The 24,922-nt window shown below is 42.2% G+C and overlaps 1 protein-coding gene across 2 annotated transcripts in view; it reads left to right on the top strand.

The window, feature by feature from the left end:
* Positions 1–870: 870 nt before the first annotated feature.
* LOC126293331 (uncharacterized) overlaps positions 871–24,922 on the top strand; it is a 35,168-nt gene continuing 11,116 nt past the window's right edge. The window contains exons 1-6 of one of the 2 annotated variants that reach the window (XM_049986519.1): positions 871–1,474; positions 2,418–2,591; positions 8,530–8,738; positions 12,957–13,110; positions 13,972–14,240; positions 16,388–16,603. In XM_049986519.1, the coding sequence (XP_049842476.1) occupies positions 1,423–1,474; positions 2,418–2,591; positions 8,530–8,738; positions 12,957–13,110; positions 13,972–14,240; positions 16,388–16,603 (1,074 nt within the window). In that variant the 5' untranslated portion in view covers positions 871–1,422. Of the gene's footprint in view, positions 1,475–2,417; positions 2,592–8,529; positions 8,739–12,956; positions 13,111–13,971; positions 14,241–16,378; positions 16,604–24,922 lie in introns of both variants that reach the window. The other variant, XM_049986518.1, reaches the window with a different exon arrangement.

Below are 24,922 nucleotides of genomic sequence, written 5' to 3'. Positions count from 1 at the left end.
CAGAGCTAAATATTTCAACTTCCCCCATGTGATAAGACACTGCTGTCTCGCTGTTTATTTTCCTGCAAATGTAAACCTTTCTACTTGCTTCAGCTACTCTTTGTATTTTGGTAATCATTGTTGCAAAATGACAGAAGACAAAGCACAGCTGTGTTTACTCTTCAAATGAAATCTTATCAGCTGACTAAATGAAAACAGATGTGTGTGTTTATTGAGTGTGGAACTGTGCATTGGTAATCTGTGTTTTGAAATTTCGACATTTTGAGTGTCTCTTAAGAGTGAAATGATCATCTTCTTCCTTCACCATGGAAGCTGAATGTGAGAACAGCTTTTGTCATAGGTGAAAGTCATGTTCATCACCATTTGCACCAGCTGGCAGTTCATCCTAAGTATCTTGAGTTTGCTGTCTCTGTTGTTACAACACAGAAATAACATGTAAGTAAATATGTACATTTTTGGGTGATTATGACTACGACAACAGTAGTCTTCTTTGTTTGCACAACTTTAATGTGTCTAGAATAAATTAGGTACTTGGTTTTGCATACATAAATACAAACTTTAAAAAAAAAGAACAGAACAGATCATCGTGACGTTACATACTGAGTATATTTTCTGTTGCTTGAAGAATGGAAAGCAAAAATTTAAGGCCTTGTTTAAATGGGCTAGCATTTAATTGAAGCAGCTTAGGCGAACAGCCTAAATGAGAAAGGCAGGATCGTTAAACAGTGCACCACGACTTTTTGTGTTAAGTGTGAAGAGCTCTTTATAATTGTTTTTCTATTCAGTTAAAGCGGGCAGAACACCACTTATTATGCGGAGTCTTGGAAATTTTGCACGGTACTTGCCCACTTCAGAAATGCGAGCAAGGTTAGTATGGGCTACGAGTCGTTTGGTGGAGCGACGGTCAAAAATTTCGTTTGTCTTGGTGTTGTCTTCAAAGACTGTTTCATACCGAAGCGGAAGGCACAGGACACGAAACAACGCCCCTACGCCGATGCCGGATGCGTTCGCTACCGCTCTACACTTTGATACAGTATCTCTCAATCTTTGATAATGTAGTTATTGTCGGGAAAGAATAAAGAAGGAAAATATTAAATTAATTGCAGTTCTGACCCGGTATTAGTAATAGCGTGTGCATCAATCGTAAGGGGCTATGATGGCACGACAGGCCCTTTAAGACAGAACAAGTTGTGATCTTTTTCCGAATGACAGTGTCACTTCAAGGTGTCGTAGTATTGAGTAGTGTATCCTTTCGCGAAAGTTCACTTTATGCTTTGGGCTGTATTGCCATCCAGTATGGCGATCATACGACTACCCTGTTAATAAAACTGTGAATTAGCTCTGTCGAAAGAAACCTTGACGTCTGGTGCGTCGCAAGATTAGATAAGGGCGTGCTTGTCTTCCGGTTCCGTTGGGCTTGTAATGGCGGCAGATGTAGGTGTTATGAGTAAACCAAGGTTTATTGTTTTGGGAGGTAAGTTTAATTGTAGCTTTAGTACTCGAGCAATATTGTTTAAAATTATTGCCTGTGTAAAATGTTCTTTATGGATATTAAAGACAATGTAGAGCCACGATAAGTGCTGTTGACAGGTTAGGTGTATTGTGATGATGTACTGTCATCTGCCACAATTCTCTTAATATTTTTTTTGTGCTTTAAAGCTACGTTGTGTTATAGGCCCAAGTATCAATGAGTTGACAGGTATGTTATTGCGTGTATGTTTTGCATTTTTGCTCGAGAGGGGAGAAATTATAAAAGGCGTTACCGCTTAACCGTTAACACAGTTAAGTGATAATGTTGAGTGGTGAATCGTGTTAAATAAATACAGCACTAAAGCCCGCTATTGCCTTTCAGGGGTCAGACTGCTAAACACGACATTCGCTTTTATTGTCACTTTCGAATGGTCGCCTGTGTGCAGCGAATGTAAACATTGTTACAGAAGACTACCACAAGCGTTGTACAAGTCGAAATATGTTGTTTTACTTTGTTTGAACATGACAGAACAATATGTATGCCGCGGAATATGTTTTAATATCATGTTTCTTCAATGCTTCGTTGTATGTTAATTGACTACAATACTTTGGGCAATAAGTTAATGGTATTGAATGAGAGTGAAAATGTAGTAAGGTAATGCTCAGTATATTCTCCGACTTCATATATTCGTTAAGTCATAATGCATACCGGAAATGGCGTTAATCAACACGATAAAAGTTTTGCGATCACCCAATAACAGCAGTGCGGAACGTGGTTTTATAAACAGTATGCCTTTGTAATGCACGAGTAAATGGATGGTGGTACTTTAATTGTGCAATATCTGTTGTCAATAAAAGCACTTTTTTTTTTTTTAGAAATTTAGTAGCAGTGGAGGTATGCTTGGCTTGGTTTTGTACAGTTTCAGTAATGTTTTTTGTTGTTCCAGGGTGTGGATTCATAGGGAGGAATTTTGTGCAATACCTCATAGAAAATGACATAGCTTCAGAAATAAGAGTAGTTGACAAGGTTCCACCACAAACAGCCTGGCTGAATCCAAAGCACCAGAAGACCTTTGAGGATCCACGTGTCGTTTTTCGGAGTGCCAACCTGATTAATTCCGGTAAGTTTCATTTTAGCATTTTCAGTGCTCATATGAAGGCAGTTACAGTCAGCATTTATCTGCACATCCCACATAATGTGAATATAATATTATTAAAAGTTATGTAGGCCCCTACTGCAAATCGTGCATGATCTAAAGAACTCTGTACAATAAGTAGCAACTGACTGAGGTAATGCTGTTGTTAAGACACTGACACCATGTTCGGTAAGATGAAGTTTGCTCTGTCTGCCCATCTTTATTTAGGTTTCTGTGCTTTTCCTAAAGAATTTCAGGCAAATGCCGAGATGGTTCCTCCAGTAAGGCCATGGCTGAACAACTTTCATACAACTTGTAAACACATTCTTGTATTATGTTGTAGCTGCCCATATATTTGGGATGATTATTTTCTTTATGTGATTACAAATCCTGTCACTGTGGGATGATCAGTGAATGAATAAATAAAAATATCGGTAGGATGTACTGTTTATAATGTACAATTGTGGCTAGTGTGATATTTGGGACATGATTTTGACAATTTATCCTATCACTATTTATAACACTAGTTTGGATAGTGGCGGTGTGTTCTGGAAAGGATTAGAATGATATAGTGAACTGCAGTCAGCATTATCAAACTAACTTCTCAACTCTTGTTGTTTGTTTGTGGCACTCAGCTCTGAATGATTGTTATTGTTGGTTGTTACCTATGAGGATACTGTGATTTGAAAATAGATGCCGCTTAAATGGCCTTCTATATGACCTATCTGTTACAAAGTTATATTTTCTAATCTTCCTGCATGCTGTTCTGATTGTGGGTGAGCACTATGTACCTACATTATCCTGTAGGCATCTGTTTCAGGAAGTAGGTATTCTGACTACTGCTTCACAATATGTTTATTCCCTCATGAAGTTCGCTGTGTATAATCCACTGCAATTCAGAGGGAACGATGATGTTCATACTTACAATACCACAAGCAAAAATTGACCTTAATTACTCGACATTAAGGTTGTCTGTTGTCTTTAGCACTTAGAAATGTAACAACATGTACAAATAATCCAAAATGACACATTACACATCAGTACAATCTATTATGCAAAATAATCCATGGAACATGAGTCTAATTAACTAACTTTTGTCAGTTTTTGATCTATTGAAATCCCTTGTAGTGGGACATTTTGGTAGCAGTTACATAACAGTAACTAGTGTGATTTTGCTAAAAAGATGATTTTGTTAAGTATTTCACCAACTGGTCATTGTAGCATAAGCCTAGTTGGAGTGAATAATAATTAACATATCCCCATCTGCAGTAGAACATCCCATCAATTAAAAGCCTCCTAAGGACTGTCAAGATTACCAGAGATGGGAGTACCATCCATGTCATCACCATGCCTAAAATCCCTATTTCGAGCATATCCAACTTGGTGACCAAATCGTCAGTCATAACACCCCCAAAAATACAAATACCACATCAACCAATATACTGACTAAACCCAATGAAATTAGTGGGAGAACCATGGGAAAAGGAGGGTGTTTTGAGTGGGGCAAACAGCAAACTAAAAATATGGTGATAAAACCAACACTCTTCGATACAACACACTGGGGAAAAAATGCATGCAATTGGCAAAAATAAAACCCAAAACATAAAACACACACCATAAGATCATGGGATCCCAGTCTCCAGTTGACTTGTCTAGTTCAACCATAGACGAGGGTACCAATACCTCCCTACACACACACACACACACACACACACACACACACACACACACACACACACACACACACACACACACCACCTCACCACCTGCCACAACTGCAAAAGCCAACCATAGAGTAAAAGTGTTGCAGCTGGTAACAGTATGCACAGTAAATGATGTGAAGTGAACATGACAAATGGTGAGTCAGATAGGACAAGATGGCAGAACTCGTCAGAAAATAGTTTTCGCTAAACATAGTATGTGGACCAGTGTTTTTAATTAAATCATGTGAGGAGGAGGTAGGTGAATCAGTGTTCTTTCATGAAATCATGTGAGAATGGTGATGGATCAGTGATTATTAACAATATTCGCACTTTCAATATATTAATAAACATTGACCCCACCTACCTTCTTCCATGATTTAATGAAAAACATTGATCCATATACTCAGTGGTTACGCAAGCACCTAAGAGAACAGTTTAACATTTTTGACATATTCTTTTTTATATGACAACATTCTGCACAATATATTCCATTGTGCCATCACATAATTTTGTATGCTCCACATCAAGGTATCTGTACCACACTAAACGGCAGGCTAACGTACCTCACAAACACACAAACTGTCGGAGCACACCACCTCTTCATACACCATGTGCTCTCTACATTATATGCTCTACATTATTTCACATCCACTCCACTGCGTCTCAATGATGTACAACACATCACGGCACAGTGCACCTGTGTCACGGGTCAGAGCAGGTGGGTGGCATCTTACAACCAACTCCCAGACTGCCAATACAATCCCTTATTGCACGGTCTAAAGCACATATTTGAGTGTGTGTCATTCGTTTCGTAGGAAGCCAATGGGAGAATGGTAAGGGGTAGTCAGGGTCACCCACTGCAGGATGTGGTCTATATGCCAGAAATAAAAAACTGTCCTTTTTTTTTTTAAAAAAAAAGGACATATAGTACTTTTGTACAGATGTTGGAATACTTATATTATTTCCATTTGTACTGTTTACACTCAATCATCACCTGCATTTACTAGGGCAGACATGATACAACAGATTGCTCAGCTTCCTACACCATTTTTGTTGATTGGAGATTTTAATGCCCACCATCCCCTTTGGGGCTCTCCAGCATCCTGCCCGAGAGGCTCCCTCTTGGCAGCCCTTTTCAACCACCTCAATCTAGTCTGCTTAAATACTGGTGCACCTACCTTGCTTTCGGATGCAATGCATACCTGTTCCCACTTGGACCTCTCAGTATCCACTATTCCAACTTGCACGTCGGTTCGAGTGGTATGCTCGGTCTGGCACATACTCGAGTGGCTATTTCCCCTGCGTAATCCATCTCCACACCCCTCCTCCACGTTCCACTAGCTGGAACATCTCCAAAGCGGCCTGGCGACCTTCTGTGATCAAAACTTCTCCAGTTGCGATAGTCAGGTCACATACCTCGTGGACGTTATTCTCACTGCTGCTGAATATTCCATCCCTCATACTTCCTCTTCTAGTCCCAGTCCCCTGGTGGACTACAGCATGCAGCGACGCTATTCGTGCTCGGCGACGTGGTTTACGCACCTTCCAACGCCACCCTACGATGGTGAACTTTTTCAGTTACAAACGACTCCGTGCACAATGTCGTCGTGTTATCAGAGAAAGCAAAAAGGCTTGCGGGGTGGCTTTCGCCAGCTCTTTCAACAGTTTTACTCCTCCTTTGGTTGTCTGGGGTGGCCTGTGCCGGCTATCTGGCACCAAGGTCCACTCCCTGATTTCAGGCCTGACTGTAGCAAATGAAGTCCTTGTGGATCCTGAGGCTATCTCAAATGCCTTCGGCCACTTTTTCGTGGAGGTTTCAAGCTCTGCCCATTACCATCCCGCCTTCCTCCCCCGAAAACAAGCAGAGGAGGCACGGCCACCTTCTTTCCAGTCTTAGAATCGTGAAAGTTACAATGCCACTTTCACCGTGTGGGAACTCGAAAGTGCACTCCCCTGGTCCCGATCCTCTGCTCCGGGGCCCAATGGTATCCATATTCAGATGCTGAAGAACCTTTCTCTTGCAGGTAAAGACTTTATTCTTCGTCTGGAGTGAAAGTCATGTTCCCACACACTTGCTTGAAGCAATTGTTGTTTCCATACGCAAACCAGGAAAGGACAAACACCTTCCTTCCAGTTATCGCTCCATCTCCTTTACCAGCTGTGTGTGCAAGGTGATGGAGCGCATGGTAAATTCTCGATTGGTTTGGCTCCTTGAATCTCGACGCCTCCTTACCAATGTCCAATGTGGCTTTCGTAGGCGCCGCTCTGCTGTTGACCACCTAGTTACCTTGTCAACCTTCATTATGAACAACTTTTTTTTGTAAGTGCCAGACGGTGGCTGTGTTCTTAGATTTGGAGAATGCTTAAGACACCTGTTGGAGGGCGGGCATTCTCCACACCATGCACACTTGGGGCCTTCGTGGTCGCCTCCCTCTTTCCATTAATGCATTTTTAATGGATTAAATGTTCAGGGTACGTGTGGGTTCTGTTTTGTCAGATGCCTTTCGCCAGGAAAATGGTGTGCCCAGGGTTCCGTTTTGAGTGTGGCCCGTTTTGCCATAGCTATCAATCCAATAATGGATTGCCTTCCAGCTGATGTTTCAGGCTCCCTTTTCATGGACGACTTTACGATCTACTGCAGCACTCAAAGAACATGTCTCCTGGAGTGCTGTCTTCAGTGTTGTCTAGATCGTCTATATTCCTGGAGTGCCGCACGGTTTCCGTTTTCCTGGAGAGAGAACGGTCTGTATGAACTTCAGGCGTTACAGTTTCTTCCACCATCCTTACATCTGGGTTCCATTGCTCTCCCATGCATGGAGACAACAAAATTTTTAGGTCTTACATTTGACAGGAAACTTTGCTGGTCTCCACATGTGTCTTACTCGGCTGCTCGTTTTACCCGTTCCTTAAATGTCCTCCGTGTTCTCAGTGGTACTACATGGGGAGCAGATCGAATGGTCCTGCTTCGCTTACATCGGTCCATTGTCCAATCAAAGCTGGATTATGGGAACTTTGTCTACTCTTCTGCCCAGCTGTCCATCTTACGCCGTCTAAACTCTATCCATCATTGGGGATTACGTCTGGCGGCTGGAGCATTCTACACCAGTCCTGTTGACAGTCTGCAAGCCGAAGCTGTCGAATTACTGCTAAACTACCGGCGTGATATGTTGCTTTGGCGGTGCACCTGCCGACTGATGTCAATGCTCGCCCACCTGTCATATTTCTCCTTCTTTGACGACTCTCTCAGCTGACAATACGGGCTGTATATCTCTGCCCAGTTACCTCCTGGAGTTCACTTTAGTCGCCTGCTTCCGAAACTTGATTTTACCCTCCCTACGACTTTTCGAGTGGGTGAGAGCCAGATGCCACCTTGGCTCCAGGCTCAGGTTTGCATTCACCTTGAACTCAGCTCGCTCCCGAAGGAGAGGACTGTGGATTCGATATACCGCTTGAGGTTTGTCGAACTTTGTTCGAAGCTCGCTAATAATGTCTTTATTTACACAGATGGCTCCAAGACTACTGCTGGCATCAGATGTGCCTTTGTCGTTGGGGATGATACCATTCAATACCAGCTCCTTGACCAGTGTACAAGCCACGTTGGTGTGGCTGGGAACGAAGCTGCTGATTCTGCAGCCAAGGCTGCTGTCCTCCTGCCTCAGACAGCTTCCTTTTGTGTCTACCTTACAGGCACTTTTAGCTGATGACGCTCAAGCAGCTGCTCGTGTCCTTAGTTTTATTACATTGACGGACTTGTCCAAAAAGATCTAATTCTTTTATTTTGCCTCTCTGCGTCTTTGTAAGTACTTTCTGGTGTTGCCCCCTTGCGGTTTTTATATGCTATTAGTGCGCTAACGTTTGTGACAGGGCGCTAATGACTTTAGTAGTTGAGCGCACTTAAAAAAAACACTTCCACAGTTACTTTTTACTGCGCTCCGTAGGTCACTTTCGTCAGCTGTTTTGATTGTGATAGTTTCTGCAGCTTTCAGCAGTAAATCATTAAAATCAACTAATTCAAGTTGTTTACAGTATTTTTTCTGAGTCATTTTTTGTTTGTTTTACGTGGCAAGGACAGTACCAGCGCTGGAACTCTTCCATATTACAACATAAAATCCAAAGACGAAAAAGGATGGCTTCCTCAGATGTGTGCAGTGTAAACACATTTATGATTCTGTAATGGCTGTACAACATTGAATCAAACAAACATTTTTTCCTTTTTCCAGGTTCTTGCGAGGCTGCCTTTGCACCCAACGGAGACAGTCCATTCGACTACGCCGTCAATTGTGCCTGCGAGACCAAACCCGGCCAGACCGACCCTGTGTATAAAGAAGGAATCTTGAAATTGAGTATTAATTGTGCCAATGAAGCAGCAAAACAGGGTGTCAAGAGGTTCATTGAGCTTTCAGATGGCCACATGTGCTCATCTGACAAGGTAAATAGTAGTTGTATCACTTTTTACATTTTTTATTGGTATTATTTACTTATTTGGTTAGTTTTGACTCTTTAGTACTGCAAGTGACTTGTTCAGTACTTATTTCTTCCCGTGCCTTTTCATTGTCTCTGTTCTCCTGGTTCTCAATGCTTCTGTTATCATGGTATCAGCCCATTTCCAATGTTTGACATTTTCAGGAGACTGACCTACCCAGCACTGCCATGTAAGGACTTTTCCCCCATTTCTGTATGTGTTGTAAATAACCGTTCCTTCACCATATTTTATCCATAATACTTTACAATTTCACAGTGCGAATCTCAATTGATATGTTCAGAAGCACTATCTTAATCAAAAAGTGCTATAAATATGCCTTTCTTCAGTCTATATTCCCAGATAATTCATAGGATCAGTGTTGCTGCACATATTCCTACAGTTCTTTGGAAGCTGAACTGATCTTTTCCGAGGGTGTCTTCTACCAGCTTTTTGGTTTTTCTGTAAATAAATGGACAAAAATGTACTTGTACTTCACTTCTAGCACTGATGTGCAGTTTCAGCTGTGTAGGCATTCTAAAGTGTTTATTCACTGTCCACGTGTGATGTAGACATTCTGCAATTCACTCCGGGTAGACAAATTGTAATCACTAATTATGGTAAATGACAATTGGATGTTAAAATCCTCTTTAAGAGTGCATTAAAATTTTTTTATAATTAACTGTAAGTTATATTGAAGGAGTATGTCCAGCTCTTTTCAGTCACTGACCATTGCCAAAGGGACCGAGGGGAAAAAACACATTTGAAAAACCTTAAAACTGCACATGTGGAAAGGTTCATAGTGCTCTCCATGCATAATTCCTGACACTAGACTGTTCCTCAACAGTGCTTAGCCTCGTTTTGCCACATTCCCAGATCAACTGTGCCTAGTTGTGGGGATGCTCAGTAGATCTGTGCAAATAGTTCCTTCTTCCTGCTCAGACCATGCAATGGGTGACACTCTCGTGTTCATAAATTATGTGAAATGTATTCACAGTTGTGAATACAAACAACTGTCAGCTGCATAAGGTAATGAGTGTCATCATGGCCAGACCGGTACTCGAACCCGGATTTCCCACTTCAAACGAGTGGTTGCCTTAACTGCTTTGGCTACCCGTGCACAACCTGTGGCCATACCCAAACTTCCATATGTTATCATTCCTGTGTTGCAACCTGTACTTGTACAAGCATCATACCAGGCAAAATCTTTAAATTATAATGCCCTCTCTAATATGGGAATTACATAATTTGTGTACAAGTACTGAATGGAGGAACGATGCTGTATGAAGTTTGGGTCTGACTATGGGTTGTGCACAGATAGGCAAAGCGGTTAAGGAGACTGCTCGCTTAAAGTGGGAAACCAGTCACACAAATTTCCCCTGTCATCCGTCTCTTGTACAGTTCACAGTTCTTATTCACAACTGTGAATACACTTCATGTATTTCATAACAGCTGTAGTCGTTAAAGTGCCTTTTTCCTTCGGATGTGTGTGCGTATCTGAAGGAACATTGAGAAAGTGTGTTGCCACTCACCATATAGCAGAGATGCTGAGACCATACTGGCCAAAAGCTAATTTGTGGCAGTCTTTTTGCTGTACCTATCGGCGACTCAGCATCTCCACTATACGGTGCGTGGCAACTTTCCTTTTCAAAATACTGTTTCATTCCATCCTGATTTCCATTGTTTGAAGGTACATTGTCATTCTCCTTTAACAATAAAGGCACTGCAATATCATACCCCATTTTCATATGTCCTGGCAGTACAAAAATGTGATGGGGTACTTCTAGTGACGAGTTCTTTGGGGCCACCAGGCACATTACAATGGTGTTCCCTTTTTGTCTGGCACGTGTATGCGTGTACATTGTTAGAGCCACAATACTTCAGATTTCAGCTGCACAGATGAGGCCCTACGCCATTCTCTCCTCTTACTGCCAGGCCTACGTACAACAGAGAGCAGAATATTTACGTGTTGTCAGTCAGGGTGAATATGTCCTGGGACAATGCATGCAGGAATTTTCTTTGTCTGGGGAAAACTGAGGATATTTTTTTAGGATTCCAGGAGTTTTTCATTGTTTTAGTTTAATTTTTTGTAATTTTCACTGGTAAGAAATGGAACTCTATATAAAAATAAATGGCCAATGTCGTACTGCAACTACAGAACATTACTTCAGGAATAAGACATAAAAAAGAGAATGACAGCAAAATAAAACTGTAGTTGCAAAGAAAATGTGCCACTTAAAACAATAAAACACCATTCACACAGAATGTCTGCCCACAGCTAAATGTCAAAGGCTTTAAGATGAAGAGTATGCAATGCTTTGTAACAACAAACTGCTTTCGATTAGCTTGATGTCACAGCTGCTTACATTTCCAACAGGCCGCGGGAAAATGTTGTAAATTGCGGTTTGAGACGCATTAGTTTTAAGGTAAATTTCTTTTTAACCAGGCTGAATTGTGTTACGTGTGATATTGTGCAATGAACTTCTTAAATCGTGGAGCATTGGCCTGTCATTAAAAACTTAAAACTCTGAGGACTAACCAAAGAGAAACATCGGTCCAGAAGACCAGCCATTTCCGCCATTATTTAAAATTTTACTGGCACATATCTTACAGCTTAACACATGCTGAGGAAGACCAGTGTTGTGTGTGAAAGTTTAGCATTTCTTATAGCTGTACTGTATGTACATTAATTTAAACCATTAACTTTTCCTGTTTGTGTGTTCTTGTTACTTAACAGTGGTTTTGGTATTGCCTGACCACATCACATATTTTCTGCACCGAATATCTGCTGTCATTGACTGGTGAGATCAAGCGATGTAAGCTGTCATTGGATGACAAAACTGCATCGTAATCTCAGTTTTCAGCGCTTTGAAAGCTCCAGCCGCATATAAACATTGTGCACCTTGTGTCATCTGTTAGATTTTCCCTTTCCATTGCCACATTAAGTTTTTCCAAAAGAACTGGAGCAGACAAGGCAGCATGTTAACAAGTTATCGTTGTAACAGGCTGAGGCCTGCTTTTAGGATATGTGAAGTAAGCTGTACAAGAATAACAATAAAAGTCAAGATTTCTGCAGAGAACTGCTGTTGCATCTGGTAGAATACTGACAAAAACTGTGCAGAAAAGAAAGCGGTTCATTTGCCATAGCTTGCTTAGAAATGTGAAATACTGAAGGCTCTTCCATTGCTAAATAGTATGTTTTCATTAACCGATGATGACAAATGTATGCAAACCAGCAAATCAGTTTCGTACAATTAATTTGATGTTATCAACTGTTACCAACTTTTATTCTTTGATAAATGCAACCTTCTGTAAAACTCCAAAGGACTGAGAGATGGCTGTGTGGCCTACAGGCAAGAAGTCACAGGGAGGGGGGGGGGGGGGGGGGGGAAGAAAGAAAGAAAGAAAATAGACAGGTAGTGTTGCAGGTGGTATGAATACACTGAGAAAAATTTGCTTCCAGTGTGGACAGAAAGATGGCCAAGAAACAAAGCCAGAAACAGTTGAGGAATGCTGCAGAAAACAATGTTTCCAATTGAAACACATTTCCAGTGAGAGTATGGATACAGCTTACCATGCTGTATTTAGTGGAATTCGTGTTTAAACTTCCGTAATATGAAAATGCTCAGTGTACATATTGCTGCAAGTGGAAGATTTTTCCAAGATGCGTTGTTGTTGTTGTGGGTTTTTTTTTTTTTTTGTGAGTTCTGAACTGGTATATAAAAACTTTAGCATTCAAAGAATTCATTAGTTTCACAGCTCTGAGAGAAAGTATCTTGTCACTTAGCGTGGAAAAAAAGTGTGTTTGGACCCAAGAAGAAGTCTATTTTTAACAGGGAAATCTCTCTCTCTCTCTCTCTCTCTCTCTCTCTCTCTCTCTCTCTCTCTCTCTCTCTCTCTCTCTCTCCCCCTCTCTCTGTGTTTGTGTATATACACTCGTCAGTGTTACAGTCAATATTTGTGATGTGACATTCCTCAGTGGTGGCCCCGAACAATGGCGGAATGCTCTATAAATGACGAACTCGTCAATTCCCCTCGGACGGGTACCGTCACCTCTGCGAAGCCTAGGAGTGTCTGCGTCATACTGCACAAGGCTCAATTACAAATTCTTTGCTCCACACCTCTCTCGAGCCTTTTCCGTGTGTTGTCGGAAGTTGCAGTCTATATTGGTGCTGCTTTCTGCTGCAGACACCTTTCAAGGAGGACGGGAAGCCAGAACCCTGGACGTACGTGGCTAAGTGGAAGTGCCAAGTGGAAGAGGAGTTGAAGAACGTGCCCGACCTAAAGTACACCGTGGTGCGCCCCGGCATCGTGTACGGGCTCGGCGATCGCCACGGCCTCGGTAAGTACTGAACGTATGGGGAAGTGACCAGTCTTTGGTAACATCCCCCAACTATCTGGGTGTGACTATTTGAAATGATCTCAAATGGAATGATCAGATTACACAAGTAATGGGCAAGGAGAACTCTAGATTGCGGTTTATTGGTAGAATCCTGAAGCGATGCAGTCCTTCAACAAAGGAAACTGCTTACAATATGTTAGTTCGTCCAGTCTTACAGTATTGTTCGTCTGTATGGAACCCTTACCAGTTGGGTCTGATTCAAGAGATTGAGAAGTCCAAAGAAGAGCAGCAAGATCCGTGTCTGGTAAATTTAGCCATTGCAAGAGCATTAAAAATCTCATAGATAGTTTGAAGTGGAACCCCGGAAGGGGTCGCTCACTAAATTTCAAAATCTGATCTTCACTGAGGATGAATTGAAAGATAATGGAAATTAGAGCTCATACTGAGGCGTTAAGGCAGTCCTTTTTCTCTCGCGGTCCGCGAGTGGAACAGAGGGGAGGAAATATGACTTTGGTGCAAACTGTGCCCTCTGCCACACACCGCTTGGTGGCTAGCGGAGTATATATATATATATAATCAGATTACGGCTTGTTTTGTGGAAACAAAATACATCTCAATATTTTTTACAGTTAAGATTTTAGTGAGAAATATCAGCCAAACTATAAAGCTTTTCGATTATAAATGATTCGCACACCTTTGCGGCAGTTATTTAAGTTGCTGCAGGATGTCACATTCTGTGTTTTCATCCTCTAATTTAAATTTAAGGAAATCGGAGCAAAGCGCTCTTTCTTTACTGTAGCATTGGCTTTATGATTTTGTATCTCACAAATGACATATTAAAAAAGTGTGTATCTGTTTCAGCTCCGAGGCTGGTCATCGGTGCCGTATACAGGCACCTCGGAGAGATGATGAAACTGCTGTGGGGTCGTGACCTACGCATGAATACAGTCCACGTGGAAGACGTTTGCCGCGCGATATTGCACTTGGCACAACGCGATGACACTGTCGGACAGGTTTACCATGTCGTCGATTCGGGAGATACGACGCAAGGAGATATCAGCTCCGTTGTGTCAGACCTCTTTGACATCAATCATGATTACTGGGGCAATACTCTGTCCAGCATCTGCAAGGTGAGAGCACTCGAGCACTCTATCACTTGACAGAAGTAATTTGTTTAAAACTCTCCTGATCATCTGTCTTTTGGACTTTCAGTAGTGGAACTTGTCCACGCTATGAATAATGTATTTACGTGCAGTATTCCTATACAGGGTGATACAGCTGAGCTGTTAATCCGAAATATTTATGGAACCATTTAAGACTACTGTTTACACCCATATGAATTGTAAGGAAATCCTCACTAAACAATGTATATTTTTAACAACAAAAACAATCAATTTTTGACATTATAATGTAATTGGATAGATAAAAAAATTGAGTCGCCAACTGGCGGCAAGAGAACAGACGTACAAAAAAGGTTTTACTTATGCAAGCTTTTGAAGCCGTTCTTCTGGCAGAAGGGTTGAAGGAGAAGAAAGAGGAGTGAAGGAAAAGGACCGGAAAGGTATAGAAAAATGGGCAGAGTTTCGAAAAGTCATCGAGAACTCTGGTTCGTGGGAGGCCTATTGGACAGGATGAGAAGGAAAGCCTGATTGTTGGGGACTGCACCAGGTGAGATTTTAAGACATGAGAGCTTAAAGGTGGAAGACAGAACAGAGATTACTGCTAAAACATTGTGCAAGAGTTAAGAGTGAAAACCTAAGTGCATTTATGTAATAGAGATGGATAACTATACACTTTTCTTCTCTCCATTTCAGTTTTATACATCTTTCATTTTCTGAATCTATTTTTTGCAGTCTCCCTCCCAGGTCTATTACGTACAGTGCACTTAGCTTTTCACTCAAATTCAGAGAGTAATTTCTGTCTTGTATATTACCCTGTCTTCCAACTTTTAAGCTCTTAGGTTTGCAAATCTCATCGGATGCAATCCACAATGATGGGGCTTTCCGTGTCATCTCGTCCGGTATGTCTTACCTAACCTGGGGTTCTGGGTGACTCATTCAAACTTACCACTTTTCCTAAACTTCTTCACCCTTCTTTCTTTCCCCTCAGCACTTCTACCCGGAGGAGAAGCCATTGGCTCTGAAAGCTTGGATATGTAAAATATTTTTCTTTTTATGTGTGTGTTCTCGGTCTGCTGCTTGGTGAGTAGATTTTTTAATCTATCCCATTGCGATGTAGTTTTTTGCATTAGCTATGCAAATTACAGAGCTACAAATAACAAACTCGGCTTTTTCAAATGGAACAGCAGTGGTTTTTGCATATATTGAACAAATGAATTCACCTGTGTTTTCCTTTCTCTGAAATCTGATATTGCTGTCTTACGCAGAAATTTGTATCTAAGTAAGGAAAAACTTTAGAGTGTTATACTGCTACAGTACTGTTACAAAAGGGGCATAAATGAAATCTAGCTTTATGTTCTGTCAGTGTAGTTCACAAATTTTAAGTGCTCTTATATCACACATCAGTATTTCTGTAACTTTATCATACTGGTTGAATCGAATGGTAATAAATAGCAACAGCTGTGAATTGCTTCCATCTCTAATTTTAATTTGACCTGCTGAGAATTCCAAACATTAGAGTAATACTTGAGAATGGGTCACACACGGTCTGATATATGGATGACCTGCACTTTCCGAGAGTTCTCCTTATAAACTGCACTCGACCATTCACCTTCCCTACAACTGAGCTCATGTGATGTTATGCCTACATATTTAATCGACGGGAACCTATTGAGCAGTATGCTATTAATATTGTGTCTAAACATTACACGAACATATATTCTCCCCATCCACATTAATTTACATTTATCCTCATTAAAAGCGAGCTGACATTCTTGGCACCGTATAGAAATTCTCTCCAACTTGTCACAAATCCCCTTACAATTCTCTCTGTTACGACACTTTAGCATGTGGCAACACTGTCAGCAGACATTGTCATCAGATTGCTGCCCACTCCTCACCACAATTCATTGTTACGATCACTCACCATTCAGGACAACATGTGTGTGCTGTTACTCAAAGTGCTTTTTAAGTCCTTATGCTGAGACTTGCTTACTGTGTTTGTTTCTTAGTTTGCTCATACTCTGTATGCCTGTAAGTAAACATTCAGTCTGGCTATCAGCTTCAATTACTGTTATATTGAAATGTGCATTTTAATGTGGCCTTTTGTCCCCAGTACCCACATCGCGACATTCTTGACTTTTCGACAGTTGTTCCAGGCGGACATGTCCAGTGTGGTGGAGGAGGTGAACGACAAACACATGGGCCCGTGGGCCGAGGCTTGTGCCCGGGACGGTGTGGAGAACACTCCTCTGACACCGTACATTGACCAGGAGCTGTTGTACAACAAGCACCTCTACCTGGACAACAGCAAGCTGCTCAGCACGGGCTTCGAACTATCTGTGCCGAGGCTGTCAAAAGATAAGCTGAAAGAGGTCAGACGATGTAACTCATAAGTCACTCCAAAAAGTAATGTAATATTGGTCCTTTTTCCTTGGAACTAACAGATGGCTTCACTTTTTACGCAATGAAACTTTCATTCTGCAGGAGTTTGTGCACTGTTTTGAAATTTCGTGGTAGATTAAAATCTTATGTCGGGTTAGGATGACGAGCCGGAATCTCTTATTTCACAGGCGTCGCTTTTATCGAGTGGGCTACCTGGGCACGACTCACAAGCCACCCTCGCTTCCACGAGCACCTCACTTGTACTTTCCGAGCTTCACGGAAGTCCTGCCTATCCTGTGGGACTACCACTCTTGAAGGGATATTGTGGAAAATGGCTTAGCCACAGGCTATTGTTTCCAGAATGAAATTTTTCCTCGGTGGTGGAGTACGCACTGCTTTGAAACTTTCTATCGGATCAAAACTGTGCTCTGGACTGGGTCTTGAACCCGGGACCTTGCCTTTACTGGCAGTGCTTTAGGAGCAAGAGTGGTGCTGTTACTGCGGCTCGTACATAGTGCGTGGGTAGATTCTGTCGTTTCGGCATTTTGCACTCGTTTCTGAGCTCGAACATCAGTTTTTGACATACTGTGCCTCCGATTGAAATTGGTTTAGTGAATGTGGAGGGTAGCCATATTTACCTTTGTTAATATGCCTCGAGTAGCTGTGCCTCTGTCAGATCTGGCCAAAAATTGGCTGTCTGTAGTAGGCTATTTTATATTATGTGCCCCACACCACATTTTTATCCCAAATATTTAATTGCACTTTGTCATTGAATAACCTAAGGTTTATATCCAGATTGAGTCTCATTCACTATAATGTATGCACCTACAAACTGCTAGCTGCATTCTACACTCAACTGATGTTCTATAATGTAAGTGTTCAAGTGCGTGACAGAAGATTACGTGAGGCAGACATTTAATTGACATTCTTGAATCACTGTCCTTTCAAGTAGTTTGTTATATCAAAACGAAAATTATGTACGCAGTAAAAATTATTTCAAAATACCAGAGTTCTCAAGATTGATTGCCTGTTCACAATAAATGGTTCCAAAACAATCACTTTACAAACTCTCGAGCATGGAATTTAGATGAAACTCAGCATCTTCTTGCAACTTGTGACACGTGCAAACTTGTCTGCATACATTGTGCAACAATTTTTTGGCAGGGATCTTTCTCATGGCATATCCTTCCACAGACTGAATGAAACGGCTCCCAGCAGCATCCGTGTTTTAACGTCGCAGTAATTAGTAATATATTTCAGCTGCTGTCATTTTATGGGAATTACTTTCCTGATTAACTGAGTAATGGATAAGATTTGTTTGACTGAAGACTTTTAGATAAAACAGCAGTTGCTGTAAAATTATGTCCATTAATTTGTCAAATTATGGAGTTCCACTCAACCAAATGAATTTAAGGCTTAGTAAAGTCAATATGGGTAAGCCCTGAGATAATGTTTATTTTTGGTACTTTCTTTTTTACATTTATTTACAATGCTGGTCCATTACCTTGTTGCTACAATGGAGCGTTTATCTACAGTAACTGCCTTTACTAAAATTTACAATAAAGTGGATACAGATTGTACCTAACTTTACATTTTCTAGAACCAAGCATCAGAGTTTAGTTTTCTGCTTACAAAGTTACAATTACTTTTCTTTATTTCCAATTACAATTCAGTTTTTTCCTCGATCTTAATCTATTTCACTGTAGAATTAGTTTGATTATGCTACACCTACGTTCTGGCCTCCTAAGGCATGCGCTGTCCAGCCTCAGTTGAACCGCGCACATGTTGCCCGTCCCTAGGCACGTGGAGCTGGGCCTTCTACTATCTGTTCCACTGCTTTACGACATCAAATTTGAGTTACCACCACCACCACCACCACCACCACCACCGCTTTAACTCTGCACACTGTCTGCATTTGGGAAAATCGGGGCGAGGTTCCGACCAGGAGGCGATCCAGCTCGTGCTTGGTCAGGCAGTCTAGCGATCCCATGGAGTGTGGTCCTCCTGCCGGCCCACCCTGCGCGACACTAGCCCCTGTCAATTCGTCTTCTATCACTCCCTTCCTCTGCAGCTCAGGGGGATGGATACGGTGTTACGGGCACTCAACAGTGTAGTCTTTACCGCCCGTAGGGGGTGGAAGGAGTGCCAGTTCTCATCCCGTACTCATTCCCCCGTCTCTTTCTAGCCGTTGTGCTCTACTAATGTGAGCTATCTTCCGACATATTGATCGTACGTTATGTGAGATACTTTATTACTAGTCTTTTAAAGTTAATGAACTGTTCATTATCCTCTATTATTTCATTGATATTTTCTGTTCTTAGCTGATCCCTTTCTTCTCCAACTGATCCTGTGAGGGAAGCACACCCAAACACGACACGTTTGGGGGCTACCGGACGGACACCACAGTCGCACGTATTCAAATCCCTTTTCCCTGTCTGGTATAAATATTCAGAGTAAGAGTCGTGACTTGTAAGAAAATGTACTACGCCCTGCCACTCGCTTCGAAATGTCTAACCCTCAATCTGTCTCTAATATTCGGGAAGACTTTATGCACTCGCCGAGCTGTATCGGAGTTATCCTAATCCGCTTGCCGTACGTTTAAGACCTCTTCCCTTATTTCTCATTTATTAATTAGGTGTTTACCCATTGTATCGTGTACCCATTCTGTGTTCCCTCGTTTCAACCAATAATGTGCAGCTGTCTGCCGTACGAGCAAATTTAACGGACAAAGTCCCATTATTACAAGTAGTCCATCTGTTGGAGAGGTACCAGAGCCACCTATTGATCTGAGAAAGATAGTCTTCTGCACACGGGGGGCCTCACATTGCACAGTCTGTTTGAATCTTAAGACTCGAGGTGCCGGATGAAATTTTTCTAGTCCAATTCTGATTAACTTATTGAGCACAGAGTCGCCTTTGCACTGATCCACTCACTGTGGGGGCCAAAGTGCCATTCCTGGTCCAGGATTACCCTAAGATATCTGCAAATCGTTGATTCTTTTAGATGGGTTTCTGTTTAGGCTCCCTTTCAATATTATGTATTCCGTTTTGTTTAGTGCAACACTCAGCTTAGACTTCCTGCACCATTCTACATCTACAACTACACTCCGCAAGCCACCTGACGGTGTGTGGCAGAGGGTACCCTGAGTACCTCTATCGGTTCTCCCTTCTATTCCAGTCTCGTATTGTTCATGGAAAAGAGGTTGTCAGTATGCTTCTGCGTGGGCTCTAATCTCTCTGATTTTATCCTCATGGTCTCTTCGCGAAATATACGTAGGAGGGAGCAATATACTGCTTGACTCTTCGGTGAAGGTATGTTCTCGAAACTTCAACAAAAGCCCGTACCGAGCTACTACTGAGCGTCTCTCCTGCAGAGTCTTCCACTGGAGTTTATCATCTCCGTAACGCTTTCACGATTACTAAGTGATCCTGTAACGAAGCGCGCTGCTCTCTGTCGGATCCTCTCTGTCTCTTCTATCGACCCTATCTGGTACGGATCCCACACTGCTGAGCAGTATTTGAGCAGTGGGCGAACAAGCATACTGTAACCTACTTCCTTTGTTTTCGGATTGCATTTCTTTAGGATTCTTCCAAAGAATCTGTCTGGCATCTGCTTTACCGACGATCAAGTTTATATGATCATTCCATTTTAAATCACTCCTAATGCGTACTCCCAGATAATTTATGGCATTAACTGCTTCCATTTGCTGACCTGCTATTTTGTAGCTAAATGATAAGGGATCTATCTTTCTATATATTCGCAGCACATTACACTTTTCTACATTGAGACTGAATTGCCATTCCATGCACCATGCGTCAATTTGCTGCAGATCCTCCTGCATTTCAGTACAATTTTCCATTGTTACAACCTCTCAATACACCACAGCATCATCTGCAAAAAGCCTCAGTGAACTTCCGATGTCATCCACAAAGTCATTTATGTATATTGTGAAAAGCAACAGTCCTATGACACTCCCCTGTGGCACACCTGAAATCACTCTTACTTCGGAAGACTTCTCTCCATTGAGAATGACATGCTGTGTTGTTATCTAGGAACTCTTCAATCAAATCACACAATTGGTCTGATAGTCTATATGCTCTTACTTTGTTCATTAAACGACTGTGGGGAACTGTATCGAACGCCTTGCGGAAGTCAAGAAACACAGCATCTACCTAGGAACCCGTGTCTATGGCCCCTCTGAGTCTCGTGGACGAATAGCGTGAGCTGGGTTTCACTCAGTCGTCTTTTTCAAAACTCGTGCTGATTCCTACAGAGTAGATTTCTAGTCTCCAGAAAAGTCATTATACTCTAGCATAATTCCAAAATTCTACAACTGATCAACGTTAGAGATATAGGTCTATAGTTCTGCACATCTGTTCAACGTCTCCTCTTGAAAACAGGAATGACCTGTGCCCTTTTCCAATCCTTTGGAATGTTACGCTCTTCTAGAGACCTATGATACGCCGCTGCAAGAAGGGGGGCAAGTTCCTTCGCGTACTCTGTGTAAAATCGAACTGCTATCTCATCAGGTCCAGCGGCCTTTCCTCTTTTGAGCGATTTTAATTGTTTCTCTATCCCTCTGTCATCTATTTTGATATCTACTTTTTGTCATTTGTGCGACAATCTAGAGACGGAACTACAGTGCAGTCTTCCTCTGTGAAACAGCTATGGAAAAAGACCTTTAGTATTTTGGCCATTAGTTTGTCATCCTCTGTTTCAGTACCATTTTGGTCACTGAGTGTCTGGACATTTTATTTTGATCCACCTACCACTTTGACATAAAACCAAAATTTCTTAGAATTTTCTGCCAAGTCAGTACATAGAACTTTACTTTCAAATTCAATGAACACCTCTCGCGTAGCCCTCCTCACACTACATTTTGCTTCACGTAATTTTTGTTTGTCTGCAAGACTTTGGCTGTGTTTATGTTCGCTGTGAAATTCAATTTGTTTCCGTAGCAGTTTTCTAACTCGGTTGTTGCACCAAGGTGGCTCTTTTCCATCTCTTACGATCTTGCTTGGCACATACTCATCTAATGCATATTGTACAATAGTTTATATATTAAAAACAAAGATTCCAAGACTTACCAAGCGGGAAAGCGCCGGCAGACAGGCACATGAACAAAACACACACACAGAATTACGAGCTTTCGCAACTGGCAGTTGCTTCGTCAGGAAAGAGGGAAGGAGAGGGAAAATGAAAGGATGTGGGTTTTAAGTGAGAGGGTAAGGAGTCATTCCAATCCCGGGAGCGGAAAGACTTCGCTTAGGGGAAAAAAAAGGACAGGTGTACACTCGCAAGGTGTGTGTGCGAGTGTACACCTGTCCTTTTTTTCCCCTAAGGGAAGTCTTTCCGCTCCCGGGATTGGAATGACTCCTTACCCTCTCCCTTAAAACCCACATCCTTTCATTTTCCCTCTCCTTCCCTCTTTCCTGACGAAGCAACTGCCAGTTGCGAAAGCTCGTAATTCTGTGTGTGTGTGTTTTGTTCATGTGCCTGTCTGCCGGCACTTTCCCGCTTGGTAAGTCTTGGAATCTTTGTTTTTAATATATTTTTCCCATGTGGAAGTTTCTTTCTATTTTATTTACATCATCATTAATTTGTACAATAGTTTTGAACTTAGCCCACTGATCCTCAACACTCTTTGTACTTGGGACAAAACTTTTGTGTTGCGTTGTCAGGTACTCTGAAATCTGCTTTTTGTCACTTTTGCTAAACAGAAAAATCTTCCTACCTTTTTTTAATATTTCTATTTACGGTTGAAATCATCGATGCAGTAACCGCTTTATGATTGCTGGTTCCCTGTTCTGCGTTCACTGTTTCAAATAGTTCGGGACTGTTTGTCACCTGAAGGTCTAATATGTTATCACCACGAATCGGTTCTCTAACTGCTCAAGGTAGTTTTCAGATAAAGCACTTACAAAAATTTCGCTGGATTCTTTGTCCCTGCCACCCGTTATGAACGTTTGAGTCTCCCAGTCTATATCCGGCAAATTAAATTCTCCACCAAGAACTATAACATGGTGGGGGAAATCTACTCGAAATATTTTCCAAATTATTCTTCAGGTGCTCAGCCACAACAGCTGCTGAGCCCGGGGGCCTATAGAGACATCCAATTACCATGTCTGAGCCTGCTTTAACAGTGACCTTCACCCAAATTATTTCACATTTTGGATCTCCGTCAATTTCCTTCGATACTATTGCACTTCTTATAGCTATAAACATGCCTGCCCCTTCACTGTCCAGCCTGTCTCTGGGGTATACATTCCAATCTGAGTTTAGGATTTCATTACTGTTTACGTCTGGTTTCAGCCAACTTTCTAACCCTAGTACTATATGGGCGTTGTGACCATTTATTAACGAGAGCAGCTCTGGGACATTTCTATAGACGCTCCTGCAGTATACTATTAGCACATTTATATTGTTATTCCCTGTTGCATTTTGCCTACTCCTACCTTGCCGCATCTCAGGAGGCATCTTGTCGGGCCTAGGGAGGGAATTCTCTAACCTAAAAAAGCCCCATGTGCACTCCACACATACTCCGCTACCCTTGTAGCCGCTTCCTGCGTGTAGTGCACGCCTGACCTATTCAGGGGGACCCTACATTTTTCCACCCGATAGTGGAGGTAGAGAAATTTGCAATTCTGATATTTTCTATTGCAAGACTGCTTCTCTGCTCCAGTTGGGGCCCGCTATTGCCTTGCACCAGGATGAGATGCGTCCTCCCCCAGAGACCTCGGCACCGGCTCCATTTTTATATCCTGAAACACGGGACCACACACCGAGCCCTGCGGGCATACCTTCCTGACGTTCTTAGAGACAGCCGTTTCGTGAGTCGTCATCAGAGTCACCATGTTTCTACAGTAGTCCCTCAATCAATCGTATAGCGGCCAAGGACACTGCATCCCCTCAATCAATCGCATAGCAGCCAAGGACACTGCATCTCCCATAGCTGGGAGAACAGTGCGGGCCACCACAGATTGTCGAAGGCTCCCGATATGTCCACCGTAATTCCAATTACATAGCCTCCCCCCCCCCCCCCCCCCCCCCCCCTCCATGAACCATGAACCATGGACCTTGCCGTTGGTGGGGAGGCTTGCGTGCCTCAGCGATACAGATAGCCGTACCGTAGGTGCAACCACAACGGAGGGGTATCTGTTGAGAGGCCAGACAAACGTATGGTTCCTGAAGAGGGGCAGAAGCCTTTTCAGTAGTTGCAGGGGCAACAGTCTGGATGATTGACTGATCTGGCCTTGTAACTATAACCAAAACGGCCTTGCTGTGCTGGTACTGCGAACGGCTGAAAGCAAGGGGAAACTACGGCCGTAATTTTTCCCGAGGGCATGCAGCTTTACTGTATGATTAAATGGTGATGGTGTCCTCATGGGTAAAATATTCCGGAGGTAGAATAGTCCCCCATTCGGATCTCCAGGCGGAGACTACTCAAGAGGATGTCGTTACCAGGAGAAAGAAAATTGGCATTCTACGGATCGGAGTGTGGAATGTCAGATCCCTTAATTGGGCAGGTAGGTTAGAAAATTTAAAAAGGGAAATGGATAGGGTAAAGTTGGATATAGTGGGAATTAGTGAAGTTCGGTGACAGGAGGAACAAGACTTCTGGTCAGGTGACTACAGGGTTATAAACACAAAATCAAATAGGGGTAATGCAGGAGTAGGTTCAATAATGAATAGGAAAATAGGAATGCGGGTAAGCTACTACAAACAGCATAGTGAACGCATTATTGTGGCCAAGACAGATACGAAGCCCACACCTACTACAGTAGTAAAAGTTTATATGCCAACAGAGGACGAAGAAATTGAAGAAATGTATGATGAAATAAAAGAAATTATTCAGATAGTGAAGGGTGACGAAAATTTAATAGTCTTGGGTGACTGGAATTCGGTAGTAGGAAAAGGGAGAGAAGGAAACGTAGTAGGTGAATATGGATTGGGGGTACGAAAGAGGAAGCCGCCTGGTAGAATTTTGCACAGAGCACAACTTAATCATAGCTAACACTTGGTTCAAGAATCATAAAAGAAGGCTGTATACATGGAAGAAGCCTGGAGATACTGACAGGTTTCAGATAGACTATATAATGGTGAGACAGAGATTTAGGAACCAGGTTTTAAATTGTAAAACATTTCCAGGGGCAGATGTGGACTCAGACCATAATCTATTGGTTATGACCTGAAGATTAAAACTGAAGAAACTGCAAAAAGGTGGGAATTTAAGGAGATGGGACCTGGATAAACTGACAGAACCAGAGGTTGTACAGAGTTTTAGGGAGAGCATAAGGGAGCAATTGACA

This window comes from Schistocerca gregaria, chromosome 10 (assembly GCF_023897955.1).
Source record: "Schistocerca gregaria isolate iqSchGreg1 chromosome 10, iqSchGreg1.2, whole genome shotgun sequence".
NCBI classification, from domain to species: Eukaryota; Metazoa; Arthropoda; class Insecta; order Orthoptera; family Acrididae; genus Schistocerca; species Schistocerca gregaria.
This window is presented reverse-complemented; position numbering and strand designations above follow the sequence as displayed.